This window comes from Glycine max, chromosome 20 (genome assembly GCF_000004515.6).
Source record: "Glycine max cultivar Williams 82 chromosome 20, Glycine_max_v4.0, whole genome shotgun sequence".
Taxonomy (NCBI): domain Eukaryota; kingdom Viridiplantae; phylum Streptophyta; class Magnoliopsida; order Fabales; family Fabaceae; genus Glycine; species Glycine max.
The window spans coordinates 6,020,739-6,035,333 of NC_038256.2; the positions used below are offsets into that span (position 1 = coordinate 6,020,739).

Consider the following 14,595-nt stretch of genomic DNA (forward strand, 5'->3'; position numbering starts at 1 on the left):
CTTCTAGGATTTGGTATTTGATATTTTTCCTTCAAAACATTAAAGTATTAAATTTATTGTCAAAAGAGAATTTGATCAATGGTTTGTTTCTCGTTAATTAACCTAATAAATTATGAAAAAGTTGTATCTTCAAGAAACAAAGTGAGAAAACCTTTTCCAAAAGTGTCCACCTTTGGAGTCATCAAACAACATCAACTAGTTCATGCTCTTTATAGACCAATTAAGCCATCCTTTTCTTGTAAGATAAACTATTTCTTACTTTTGATTGGTGAATATCGAGGGTTTGAATCCATCTCTCTCCTCTTTTTTGGTGAAAATATTTGTTTAGTCTAGAACTTGATTTAATTTATTTTATCCTATCCCCATTTTAATTCTTGATACTTTTATAATGGGCCAGCAGTTTGATGAACCTTGTGAAGTGATGGCATCCCACCTCGGTCAACTTTGTTCTGGTGGTGTTTTCGCATTAACAGTATAGCTATTCCGTTAACACTGAGTAGTGGAGTGTTTCTCATTCAGTGTCACATCCGTTTCCAATCTATTGTGTTAAGTTGTGGAGTGATAGCAGTTAAGCAAGTAAGGTTTTATTGTGTAATAACTTATTGTATGTGTATCTGCGTATACTTAATAGAAAAACTAGTGATGGTTTTAATTCACAGTAATTTGGAACAAAATTTGAATGTTGATTCAGCATTTGAATTGATATATAGAAATGAAAATTAAATCAATATAGACTACTTGAGTTTTTTCTGCTTTTATAAGAAAATATATTATTGAAACATAGTCTACTAGTGTCAATTTGTCTTCTTTGGTAGGTTTTACTGTAGGCATAAATAATTTCATAATCTCTTATGTATTGTTTGCAAAGTCTGTAGTATTATGATCAAGCTTCCATACGAAGGAAATTTCTAAGACAATATCCTTTTAGAGTCAAACATGGAGAATCTAGAATCTAACACAAACAACAGAGCAAAACTAGTCGATATAGCTTAAGAATCTGCTAATGGAATTCGAGAAACAACTTGTTAGAAGCAACAACAAGCTATCATTCCTAAAAAAGGATCTTCATACTTAATGTAAAATTTGATCATTCAACATACTTGAAGACATGTGTCAAAGACGATTCTTGGATTTGGTATTTGAGATTTTGCCTTGTAAAGAGAATCTGATCAAAAGATTGATGTAACACCATGTAGAGCTTGTAGGCCTTGGATCTTGTTCATCAATGGAATCCTTTGCTTCTTGAAGATCAATGGCAGCGGAATGGAGGAGGAGGAAAGGTGATTGAAGATGCCACTTCAAGGAGAAGACGAGTCAATAACAAGCTCACTACCATAGGAGACCATGAATAATAGCTTGAAGATAGGAGAAGATGAGTGGAGGAAGAGGGAGAGAGGGGGGGGCAAGAATTTTATACTTCAAATGAGGTCTGAACTTTGAAGTTTAATTTCTCAAAAGATCATAATTCAAAAAATGCACACACAAGGCCTTTATTTATAGCTTAAGTGTCACACAAAATTGGAAGAAAATTTGAATTTCTACTCAAATTTCACTTGAATTTGTGGAGCCAAATTTAGAGCCAAATTTTCACTAATTATGATTAGTGAATTTCAAATATGGTTCATCCCACTAATCCAAGATCAAATCTAAGTTTCTCCACTAAGTATGCTTGGGTGTCACGAGGCATGTAAAGCATGAAGGACATGCACAAAGTGTGACTATATGATGTGGCAATGGGGTGTAGCAAGCAAATGCTCACCTCCCCCTCAGGCTGGTCCGAAATTTAATTGAATTGAGCTTTTCCCAATTCAATTAAATTTCTCTCCCATGACACACATCAAATAGTGCACTTAATGCATGTGAAATTACAAAACTACCCCTAAAAGAAAAACTAGTCTATGTGCCATAAAATACAAGGGTTGAAAATCATATATTGCGAGGGTACCCTCCCTACACTATGGAACTCTAAATAAAAGACCCAAAAATAATGAAACATTAATCTAATATGTACAAAGATAAGTGGACCAATACTTAGCCCATGGACCCAAAATCTACCCTAAGGCTAATGAAAACCCTAAGGCTTTTTCTTGCATCTCTGACCCAATCTTCTTGGAGTCTTCTATCCAATGCCCTTGGGGGGTAGGATTGCATCAAGGATTGCCTCTCATTACTTAAGCTAGTAAATTATGAAAAAGGCTGTCTCTTCAGAAACAAGTGCGAAAACCTTTTCCAAATCTATGTTTAGGGATTTAAAAGGTTTTAGATCTATTTTTTCTCTTTGTCTTCTTCAAAAAAATTAATATTTTATTATTTTTTTCTAATGTTTCTTTGTTTCATTTTTCTCAATAATAATTAATGAGTCTGATCTAACTTTTACTCATACAGTTTAATAAATGATATCAGAATATTTGAATTTACCAATCTTAAATTATATTACCTGTTTTATACTAAATATCTTCAAACATTAAAATCTTGTGTAGCATTATTGAAAAAAAAGAGACCACACTCTTAAAGTCTTTCACACAACCTCTCCATACATAAAACCTTCCTCACAAGGCCCCTAGATTTCTATCTCCCTAACCTCGACATGTCACCACCACTGCCGCCACACTAAATCCCCCCACAAGCAAAGTTTCATGAATCACAACCAGGTCTTTTGCGCTTTGGTTAGTCTATATCTTTCTCTTTCTTTGTCACTACAAACATTTCATTTTTTTCCTCTGTCACCTCATATGTTTCTTTTAACCTTTCCTGGTCTTTCTTTTACTTCGTATACCTCTTCATTGCTATGTGCTTCACCCAAACTCTCTCCTCTGATTCGAAACCCGTGTCACTTTTGGACCACCTAATGGACTCCTCTTCCCATTGATGTCCACCCCCTCCAACATTTGCCATCACCAGTCGGTCTTTCATGGCCCCAATTTCAAAATAGTGAGCAGGCCAAACGGCTCTAAGAACAAGCCCAAGCCCACCTCCCTCTCAGTTGGCCAACCCATTGAACTGTCTGTGAAACTTGTCACGATCAACATTGTTTTGGGTAGGGATGTCATGGAGAAAATCCTTGACGTTGCTCGTCGTGACCATGTTAGCCTCACCATTCTCAATGCCTCTGGCATGATAAAAAACGTAATTGTTTGCAACCTACCACAAGGTGCCCCTACCTTGCTCATTGGGCCCTTGACCTTGCTCTCCCTCATTACCTTCTACTTATACAACAACCAATACACCCTTCACCTAGGAGCCACCCCTCCCCCTCCATTTTCTTTCAGTATCAAGCTTTGCACATCTCATGGACAAGTCTTCGATGGACTTATTGGTGGTAGCATAATTGTTGGTGACAATGTCAGCCTCATGGTCTCCACCTTAAAAAAAAACCCAATATTTCAAATTTATTTCTAAAGGCAAAGAAGGGAACAATGATGACAACAATGTATAATTATGACAATAATCCATGTGATTTAAGTGGGCGTTGTGACTTGTTGGTGTTCAACATGGTGGGATCAGCATCTGAGGGGTGCGAATGATGTGAAAGTGATAACATAAGTGCAAGGAAACATTGAATAACTAAATGCAATCGAGATGTCTCTGAATGTGTCATTTTTTACTTTTTCTTATCTTGTTTTGTTTTACTTTATTTCTGGTGAGCTGTAATAGTGTGTCATAAGGGTGGAATAAGATGAGAGTTCTCTACAATGCTTTATTTGCTGGGGGTGTTTTTTGTGCTGGGTGATGAGTTATGTGTCATCTTGCATGTTTCAATTACCAGTATTAAATGAATTTCTTTGACTAATTATTGCTTCTCTTTTTAATATATTTAATTTTCATTAATGTGATTCGTGCATGTCTTCCTGAGAATTGTGACTTCGTGGAAAATAATATCTTCTATGGAGGTGCATGATGGTTTTCAGAATTCTTATTGAGTACTTTATTGGTGTTATTGGTTGGAATGACTGGTGTAAAATTTGTTAGTCTAGACCTTAAAAGAGAAAGATGTAGAAGAAGGAGTAATAATGTGATAAATCATCAATAGTGTAACAAAAAGGAAAGATAACAAGGAAAGAAAGAGATACTAAATGAGTATTTAGATTAAATGGGTGTTTATACTTAGAAATCATTGGTTGGTAGAAACTGTAGTTTCTATATTTATAAATTTGTTCGATGCCGTTTTTTTTCTTCTTTTAATAGTTAATATGTTTAATTTACTTTCATTTGTTCTATGTTTTCTGAATTCTCATTGAGTGCTTGGATGGTGTTGCTGGTTAAAGTTATAGTTTTTGTGTGAGAATGTTAATGGAAGTTTCAAATTTCAACTTGTTTTGCCATTGGACATGTACTGCGTGTGTTGCCAATTTTAGTGTGTCTGTGGGTAGTTATGGAATTCCATAGAATACAATAGCGTTGTGACTGTTTCTTTGTTCTATTGTTGTCTAAGGTAGGGTTCAATTAAATGTCTCCAATGTTGAGCATGAAAAAAAACCCAATGAGAACAAACTGTCACATGAGCGTGTTGTTTTGAAGAAATGGCCTGTGGATGACTTGACTAGAACATGCATGATTCAAGTTGCTTTCATTATTCCATTGTGCATAGTCGTCCATGAATTTTCTCCTTTTTTTTGTTCTATTTACAAATCTTGACACCATTTCCGTTTTCAAGTGTCATGCATTTCATTAAATCTATAATTATTTATAATTTTTTTAGTTCTTTAATTAATATATACCATATTTATTATGGATTTAAATTTTTTTTTCACTAAAATATAAGACACATTTATTGTATTAATAACTCTGTTCAAATAAATTGACTTAAATAATATAAATTTATGACAATTTATGTTGTGTCACGTTTCTTACCACAACGATTTGACTGTTCTGACACATATCTGGCATCCCACTATCTAGCTTCATCCATCTCATGGTTTAAATAATCTACTTTAATAGATAGTTATTAACCTTCACAATGGTTTATTCGAATATGACATACCTAAATTAAAAAAATATACTCAAGTTTAGTGTGTGGGTGTGTAAACTACATGCTTTGGCGCTATTATATTATAATAAAATCTTTTTATGCTCTTTTAGTATCAAGTAATAATATTATTTATTAAAATGTATTAATTAAAATTTTTAATGGTATATATGCTTTCATTATTTACTTAACATATGATCAGATGTATTAATTAATATTTTTATGCATCTATTTATATGATTTAACAATTTTATTAAAAATAAATGATGTTTCTTTTTTTAAAAAAGCAAAGTGAATATTATTAGACTAGACACGAAATTTGACCCATAATAAAAAAAGAAATTACATCATAAGGTAGCTAACGTCCTTAGACAATGAAAAGAACTATTACACCAATGGGCAAAAGAGATACCAGAACAAAGTTTGATATTAGAAATTATCCAAGACCATGATAATCTCTAGATAGCTAAGTCCCAACACCATCTACCCCATTAAAAACCTTTTGATTCCTATGGTACCACAAACTCCAGAAAGTTGTGTGCCATTTAACATGTTGTAATCCACGCAAGTGTTTCCCTCTATAGAATAGACCATGTTGTAAAATGTGCTCCGTCAAACACACAAGCACCATATGGAACTTCTACTCCCCTTTGTATTAAGGTTGAGCGTGCAGGTAATTGATAGCAATCTTACCAAGAACCTCAGGCTAAAGAGAATAAGCAACAAACTAGTCCACTTGTGGGATTATGAGTGAACACGATCAGGCCCCACCGTTGGTTCCACTACTTTGCCAATAGTTAGTTGTAACAAACTACAATTCAAATTAGCAAAGTTGTTAGTCTGTTATCTCTAATTTCCTACAAAATTATCCTGTATTCAGCTATAAATATAAACCTAATGAAGGAATAAAGGCAGAGATGAATTACTACTTATCTTAATTGTCTTAGTAGAATAGTTTTCCCTATCATTTTGGTCCGACCTGCCCCCACGACAATGCCGGAACACAATACTCGCCAATCCTCCACTGAGCGCCTCGAGGAGACAGTCCACCATTTGTCGCAGGCGCATTCCACCCGAGTCCTATGAAAGATAATGGCGAGGACTTTGAGTCCTGTGAAAGATTAAGGCGAGGAATTTGAGTCCTATGAAAGATAAAGGCGAGGACTTTGGGTCCTATGAAAGATAAAGGCGAGGACTTTGAGTCTTATGAAAGATAAAGGTGAGGACTTTGAGTTCTATGAAAGATAAAAGTGAGGACTTTGATTCCTATGAAACATAAAGGCGAGGACTTTGAGTCCTATGAAAGATAATGGCAAGGACTTTGAGTCCTGTGAAAGATAAAGGCAAGGAATTTTAGTCCTATGAAAGATAAAGGCGAGGACTTTGAGTCCTATGAAAGATAAAGGCAAGGAGGACTTTGGGTCCTATGAAAAATAAAGGCAAGGACTGTGAGTCCTGTGGAAGATAAAAGCGAGGACTTTGAGTCCTGTGAAAGATAAAAGCGAGGACTTTGAGTCCTATGAAAGATAAAGGAAAAGACGTTGAATCCTACGAAACAAGCCAATAGGTACTAGTACCAAAGGGTTTAACCTTATGAGAAAGCAAGAGGTTGACTCTTTGAAAGGGTCTCTCATCCTAAACTCAAAAGATAGGACATTTGATTTGGAAATTTGGTATATAAAGAGAAATCTATTCACTTATAACCTAACATGATTTTTGGGATGCAGATGCATGCAACCTTCATCTTGAAATGCAGTAAAAATGTAAAAGGTTTTGAACTGAAAAATTGTGCAATGCTCATGACATTCTTTCCTATTTTTGTGATTTTGATTTATATTTGATTTTTTTTCTTTTTTTTCCTTTTTTGTGGAAAACACAGATTGACTGTCTCTTTCTGAAAGACGTGATAACTCATGAGACCTCATCCTATCTTTTTGTAAATCTCTTCAGGGACTCCCTCAGAGTGTATGTTTTGTTTGATTTGGTCACTTGACAATTTTGGATGATGGCAGTGGAACCATTTGACATTTAATCAATCAACTGAAATATTGATCATATGGTTTGTCCCTTTCTTTTTGTTTAAAAAAACTTCGATTATTCTGCACAGCAAGAAATATATGGCTTTGGGATCGACCGCATGTACCATGGAAGGAAGGCAATGGATGGTTACACTTTGGTGTATGAACCAGTGAAACTTTCCTGGTTTAAGATTATAGAGTGATGTCAAGGGTCTGTCGATCCCACTGAAACTTGATGACATGGGCTAATCCCGAAAGATTTTATACAACAAAGGCCACCATTGGATTCAAAAGGAATCCTAAGGAGTTTGCATGAGCGACTAACATCAAATGGACCCTATTATCACAATTTTCTTTGGGCATTTTCCACGAGCTCCTGGTCAAATGAGTTTTCTTCTCAAATGTGCAAGTGTGAAACCTTGAGGATTCTCTTTATATATATATATATATATATATATATATATATATATATATATATATATATATATATATATATATATATATATATATGTATGTATGTATGTATGTGTGTATGTATGTATGTATTCAACAATCAAAAGCGTGTGTGGGTTTCATTCCAGAATCCCAACTTAAAAGCAAAATTAGTTATTCCTTGATCCACATGGGCTTTATTGGGCTTGTAACATGGTTAGGGGTAAGAGAGCTATGGAAGAAAGGATTAGAGAGGCTCAAAGAGTGTATAAGGGTTATATTGAGTAAGAACCTTGAGAGTCTTGCTTGTACTTTTGTTCCTTTCAACTCTTGGGTCGGGCTCTACTCCTTTTGTCTTATACATTAATCTTTATTGCACTTTTGTGCCTTCCTTCTAAAATCTGGAGATCTTTTGTCTCTCTTTTTCTTCACTCGCCTTTGGCAGATTTTATTTTCTTTTCCCTTTCATTGTTGTCCAACTTCATGCATGTGTAGTTTGCATTGCTCTTCTCGTCGGTTTAGCAGTGGTTCCTACTTCGGGTTTCTATTTTGTTTTTGTTCTTTTTTGTTTTATTTTAGAAAAAAAATATGCTTTGGCTCGGAGGGGGATAGCAAGGGATAAATTAGTGTTTGAGATGTTGAAACACGACCATGTGTCATTTCAAATCTTGACTTAGATCCTTTTGTAGTTTCAATTTCGAGACCAATCCCCTAATAAACATGCTCCTGATTGTTTTTTCCTTTTTTTATTTTTTATTAACCCTAATATTTGCGTAGGCCTCCCTTTCGGGTTTTCGACCTACTAGGTGAGAACTTATGATCTGCCCCTAGGTTCGCTTGAGACTCATGCATGGTGCCTCTCATTGCCCCAGTGTAGGGCTCTAAGGTATCTATTGTCTTTTGTCATGACCTTGTAGCAATAAAAGAAACTGTACAGGTTCTCAAAAATGAATTTTCAAGGACGAGAAATATTTAAAAGATTTTCAATTGACAAATTAAGTCAAATGACTCCTGTTCTTGATAACTCACTTTTCTCTCAAAAAGAAAACTTTTAAGAATGATAAAATGAGGTCACATGAATGTCGATACTTCTTATTTTTTATTTGGAATACAGTCGATCAAAGGTTTTTTTTTTACTTCTTACTTTACTCGTTGTTTACGGCACCCTCACCAAATGTGGAGAACGAACAATTTTTGATTGAACAAACTTGGAGATCAACTCAGGAGCGCATGTCACTTGAGCAAACAAACCAACAACTTACATTCACATTCCAGTGAAAGTTAAATAAGCAAAGATGTAATTGTGAGAGAATGAGTGACAAGGACATCAAATTTATCCATATTATTAGCATTGTGACTATTGTTTACAATAATGGCATAAACCTGAAAATCCTAATGAGTCATTGGAGACATCTAACCACAATCTTTAAATTGCTCCAAGCATCATACAGAGTATTACTTGACGACATCAAAACTCACGAGCGATTTTCCTCCTCGAATCTCAACCAGCCTGCATCAATCAGACTTTGCACCTTATGTTTTAGGGTCATACAATGCTCAATGGAATGCCTCGGAACTCCCCCATGATAAGCACATGTCATGTTGGGGTTGTATCCTCTGGGAAATGGAGGTTGAGAAATCTTTGCTGGGCTTATAACTGCCATTGCATTATTGAGCAGATAGGGGAGTAAGTCAGCGTATGCAATGGAATTGGGGTGAATTCTACAGGCTTCTTTTTTGGAAAATTCCTTCCCTGGTTGGTGTTTTGATTGGTATTAGGGGTGGTTTTGGGTGTTGGATGTGCATCGGGTGGATTTTATGGACAATTTGGGGATGTCCTTTATGGATGATTGAGCGTTCTTAGCTGGTAGGGTGGTGGGTAATGAGAAGGACTGAGATTGGTTGAGTATTGATATTGTTGGGCTAATGGGAAATTTGGCCATATAGGAATGGTAACCACAACATGGGTTTCTCCCTTCTTCTTATTCTCTCCATTTGCTCCAGGCTTCCTATTCATCAAAGCAGGATAATCAAATTTGTCTCTTCTCATACCCACTTCGATCCTTTCACCGACAAAAACTAAATCGGCAAAGCTTGAAGGCATGTAACCACCATCTTTTCATAGTAGAACACCAGTAACGTGTCTACTATCATTGTTATCATCTCCCTCTCCATCATTGGGGGTGCTACTTGAGCTGCTAGATCCCTCCACCTTTGGGCATATTCTTTGAAAGATTCATGCTCCTTCTTACATATGTTCTGTAGCTACATTCTATCCAGAGCCATATCAGAATTGTGCTGATACTTCCTAATGAAGGAAACCATTAGGTCCTTCCAAGAATAGACTCGGGAAGGTTCCAGATTAGTATACCAGGTGACGAATGCCCCAGTAAGACTTTCCTGGAAGAAATGCATCAACAATTTTTCATTTTTTGAGTATGCCCCCATTTTCCTATTGTACATCTTTAGGTGATTCTTAGGGCAAGTAGTCTCTTTGTATTTATCGAAATCCGGCACCTTGAACTTTGGAGGGATAACGATGTCGGGCACTAGGCACAGTTCTACCATGTTAACAAAGGCATAATCTCTGCCTCCTTCAATAGCCCTCAGCCTCTCCTCTATATGATCAAATCTCTCCCTTTCCACTATAGCAAGAGGGACTCTTCCCACTGTAAAATGCAAGGGTTGTGGTTGTGGGCGATACTGAAGGACCCCCAAAGTGTTTGGTATGGGTACGCCATAAAATGCCTGCCTCTCAGCAGCATATCCGATGTGAGGCTCGAAGTCGACTAGATTGTGGTCTCGGGGTGCTTCATGTGTCTCCCCCATGGGTTGAGAGACTTGTGCATGACCAAATTGGGGATTTTGGGTGGTGTATAGTTGGGAGGCAAGCCATATGGTGGGAAGGAATACTTACTCTGGACCTGCACAAAATGCCCCCCCCCCCCCCCGTACTTCCCAATGCTTCGCCTCCATGACCTACCATATCCGAGACTGGACGACTTGCTTTATTGATGCTAGATGTGTGAGTCGAGTCCACCTCAGTGGCAGTACTTGTGGCAATGACTATAGCCGTGTTGACCTCCATCACTTTTCTCATACTCATCATGGCTTCCATCATTGTTGTCATTTGCTCTTTCATGGCCTCCATGTCGGCCTTCATCTGCTCTTGCACCTCTTCTATTTCACTCATCACTCTAGCTTTGGCACGCGTTTGGTAAGGGCACCGTAAAGCACGTGCTTTCCTTTTGATCACAATGATTACATTTTGGCTTTCAAGGAAAGAATGAAATGAGGAATGCAACCTATGTGAAAAGAAAAAATAAGCATGGATGTATGTGAACAACACATTGTTGAAGTATTGCAAATTTACATAGGGCACTCAGTAGAACATAGGGTTGAATCAATCCAGATTTTCATTAAAACAACATTGTTCATTAGATCTTGTTAGAGTCAAAGTGCAACTGGAAATAAAACATGGACATCAATAGTCACAATTTTTGTAAATTATTTAGCTCAATCATGTGTTGGCTGTAACCAAAGAAGCTATGTAAACTCAATCCATCTTCAGCCCCAACTTTTGCAAGCTGGTTACTTCCATACTTGACCTTGACTTAATGAAAACCTTTTCTTAAAAGCATGTGCTTGGTTCGACCCTATGTTCGCAAGAATTGAAATTTAGATTGCCAATACTTCAACAAGCTATCATAGAGATGAATGATTAGGGCACACTTATGCTATGCATGACAAACATAATTATGAGATTGACATGAGACGCCCGAAGAACCACCCTTTTCCTAGTTAACAAGGCATTAGGAACCATGTTCACATGATTTTCAATCATTTTTCAAGAGAAATGAGTGTATAATCCCAACATGGTTTGTTTATAGCTATCATCATGGTATCCAACACATGTAACTAAGAATGCGGTGTAAACTTTCAAGTTTCACTGTGACTTTCTTTCTGTTCTTTTTTTTTGTTTTTTTTTTTGCAGAGGAAAATGCAAGGATCATGCATGAGTGAACATAACATGCGAACGATGAAAATAGAATGTATGCAGTTGGCAGAACAAAATCATGTTAATTGAAGATGTATGATAATGCAATGACTTATGCAAATGCAATGCATGAATATGATAAATGATAAATGCAGGAACGATATGTCCATTACGATGCCATGAAGAGATGCATGATGCGATCAAGGAACAAGCCAGAGTGAGTTTGCTATGCCCCCCTCCCCACTAATTCAGGAACCTAATGGAAAGGATCCAAAAGTCCCCTTCTAGTGACAATGCCCAAGGGTGGTTTCATGTAACTTTATTGGCTTCTAGAGATATCATCCTCTTAGGTAATACATTGTGGCGATAGGGACTATCAACGACAATGCATCACTAAAAGAGAAAAACTCTAGATGAGGCTTCACTATTATCAAGCGACCCAAAGACCTAGCATGACCACAGATCGAACCTCCACTCCTTATGTCTCACATAGACCTGGGTATAGGGCCTAATATCTCAATGTGTGTGCAAAGGTGTAGGTTCCATGTGTGCATAGAAAAAAAGTATTTCTAACTATGAATGTAGTAGATAGATAGACACACACCAAACACAACAACATAGCAAAGGTTATACACAAGCGAAAGGAAACATAAATAAAGAAGAAGTCACGATAAAACATTGCACACTGATCGATTGGCTTAACTAACTAACATCCCCAGTGGAGTCGCCATCTGTCACAACCTACCCTATGACGGGAGTGCGGGCGAAAAGCCAAAGGAGCGTCTTCCAAAAAGGAAAACGCGTGGGAGTCACCACCAACATTTATTCGAGAAAAACATTAGAAAAACCAAAAATGAGGTCTGTGAATATTGAAAAGAAGGGTTCGGGAGTTGTTTACGCATAAGAAAGGTATTAGAACCCCACACGCCTGCCACAAGGGATGGCAGCCTTTAATCGATTGTGCAAAAAGCGTGACTTCAATATCATTTATTTTCCCTTTTTTTATTTTTTGGGGTCGAAAAGGGGGCTGCCCTTGCTCCTACGTATCCTCAGGTGCGATAAGGAATTCAAACCTACGTAGTTCTTTAAGTCTGAATGTTTGTGTGTTAAATTGATTTTTTATGTTTTTGAAAGATTCATTTTAACTGCGAAAAAAAAGTCGTTTAAGGCGTTGGACCTTGAAACAATGTTTTAAACTTTGAAAAAAAGCAGAGAGAATCATTAAGGCGTTGGACCTTAAAACGATCTCATGTGATATTTGATGAAATAAAGAAGTTTATGAGTTGGTTTTATCTTGCTTTTGTTTATTAACTTTCAATCTCTTTAAAGACAATTTTATTGCACTAGTGATCAATTAAGATTGAACTTTACAAAGAAAAAGAGATCGCCGATGATAGATGGAGAAGATGAATGTGCACATAATAACAAGGGGGACCCCTAAAGGTATATAGATCACATTCAATCCCAAAAAAAAAAAAAACTAACTGATGGTCGCACGAAAAACACGAAACAAGAAACAAAGTAAGGAATGATCGCGGTCGCGATTCAGTAGCGCCTCGACCTCGTTTCCTCTTTTTTCTTCTTCTCCTTTCTCTCTTCTCTCAATTCCCTCACCTTCTAACCCTTGTAACTTCTCCTCAGCCTCCCTAGCACGCCTATTTATAGGAAAATAGGCACTTGGGGCAATGGAGCTCACCCAGTCGAGCTGGTTACTTCACCCTGAAGTCTTTTTGGGGCCCAGGTGAGCTAGAGGCTACCCTGGGTGAGCTAGGGTCCATGAAACTCAATGAAAAGATCCTTTTGCCCCTCTTTTTTGGTATTTATCACATTCTTGGTCAAAACATTGAACGATCTTTTGTTTCGCACTGTAACTAGAGTTCAACATCGTAAGTCAACTAACAAGGATCAAAAGATCAACGAATGATAGTCCCCAGACGAAATTAGGGTATGACACACCTAATGCTTCAATTTGCAGTATTGGTAACATGCAAGTATGCCTAAAGCTTAAAATTGTATTTGTACATATTTTCTATCAATGGATTGCTAATAATCTAAGATTTTTAGGTTTCATTGTTTATGTTAAGCTAATGGTGTGCATTAGGTTGTGTTGATACACCTTCCACCTTTTGTTTTCACTTTTAATTATCCAAAACAATTTCCTTTCATAACTAAAGGAGGAAGCAAGATTAGTTGGTCAGCTTCATAACCAAAGGTTGGCAAATTTGCTTGGTTGTTATTGTGAAGGAGATGAGAGGTTGCTTGTGGTAGAATATATGCCCAATGAAACACTTGCAAAACACACTTTTCATTGTAATAGCTCCTTTATGCATTTTTTTATTCCTTTAAGTGTTGAACATTTGATCACTATGTCTTAAATTTATGGTTTACAATTTTGTTGCTTTTTTCTTTGTTGTGGAGTCAATATTGTGCTTTGTTGGTTCAACTTACTTGATTAGTACATAAGCTTCCAAATTTCTAATGTTTTCCTTCTAAAATTTTCATGACGTTGTCCATTCAACGACAAATTTTGGATTTGGTTTTGATGAGAAAACTATCAAGCTAGTTTTTGAACAAATGAAGGTGATGTATAACAAAGCTTGTATACTTTATTGTTTATAATTTATTCTATCATAACTTATCTGAACAATATTAAAGTTATTTTATTCCATTTCATCTCAGTTTCATTTCATTCTTCCTATCATTAAAGATCCACACAATGTTAGGTATCATCATGTCATGTCATGTGTGCTCAAAAACAAACTTTATGCCGCAGGTTCATAAGTACATATAGGAAATTTCAATCCATCACAAATTATTCTTGCTAGGGAGAAACTATAATGTTTCTATGATACAAAACTAGGCTTGCAATCCCTTTGAGATCTTTCCTTTGAGAATATTTCACTAATGTTGAGAGCTTGTTATAGTTCTTTGGCTTGTTATAGAAAATTTGTTATTGTTCATCAAGGTAATTTTATTCTGCTATATTTTCTTTGTTAATAATACCAAATGATTTCGTAACTAATGTGATATTGTAATGAAAATAATATTTTAATTTAAAATTAATATATTTTTTGTAAATTAGTTTTAGTTGGTTCATTGTAAAAGCAAACAAAATATTTAAAATTTTTGCAAAAAACAACATCAGTTGGTCTAAAACCAATGTCAAAGAACATTCAACATCG

General features: G+C 36.2%; 1 protein-coding gene across 1 annotated transcript; it reads left to right on the top strand.

Moving 5' to 3' along the window:
• The first annotated feature begins 2,868 nt into the window (after positions 1 to 2,868).
• Positions 2,869 to 7,187, top strand: LOC102662240 (AT-hook motif nuclear-localized protein 16-like). The gene is made up of 2 exons (XM_006606617.1): positions 2,869 to 3,354; positions 7,074 to 7,187. The coding sequence occupies exons 1-2, from the start codon at positions 2,869 to 2,871 to the stop codon at positions 7,185 to 7,187; spliced, it is 600 nt and encodes a 199-aa protein (XP_006606680.1).
• The last annotated feature ends 7,408 nt before the right edge of the window (positions 7,188 to 14,595 follow it).

Excerpts from the sequence above, each read along its gene's own strand:
- LOC102662240 (XM_006606617.1), top strand. The coding sequence starts at position 2,869 with ATGTCCACCCCCTCCAACATTTGCCATCACCAGTCGGTCTTTCATGGC. Across the intron at positions 3,355-7,073 it reads GTGACAATGTCAGCCTCATG|CAAGAAATATATGGCTTTGG; the intron begins GTCTCCACCTTA and ends TATTCTGCACAG.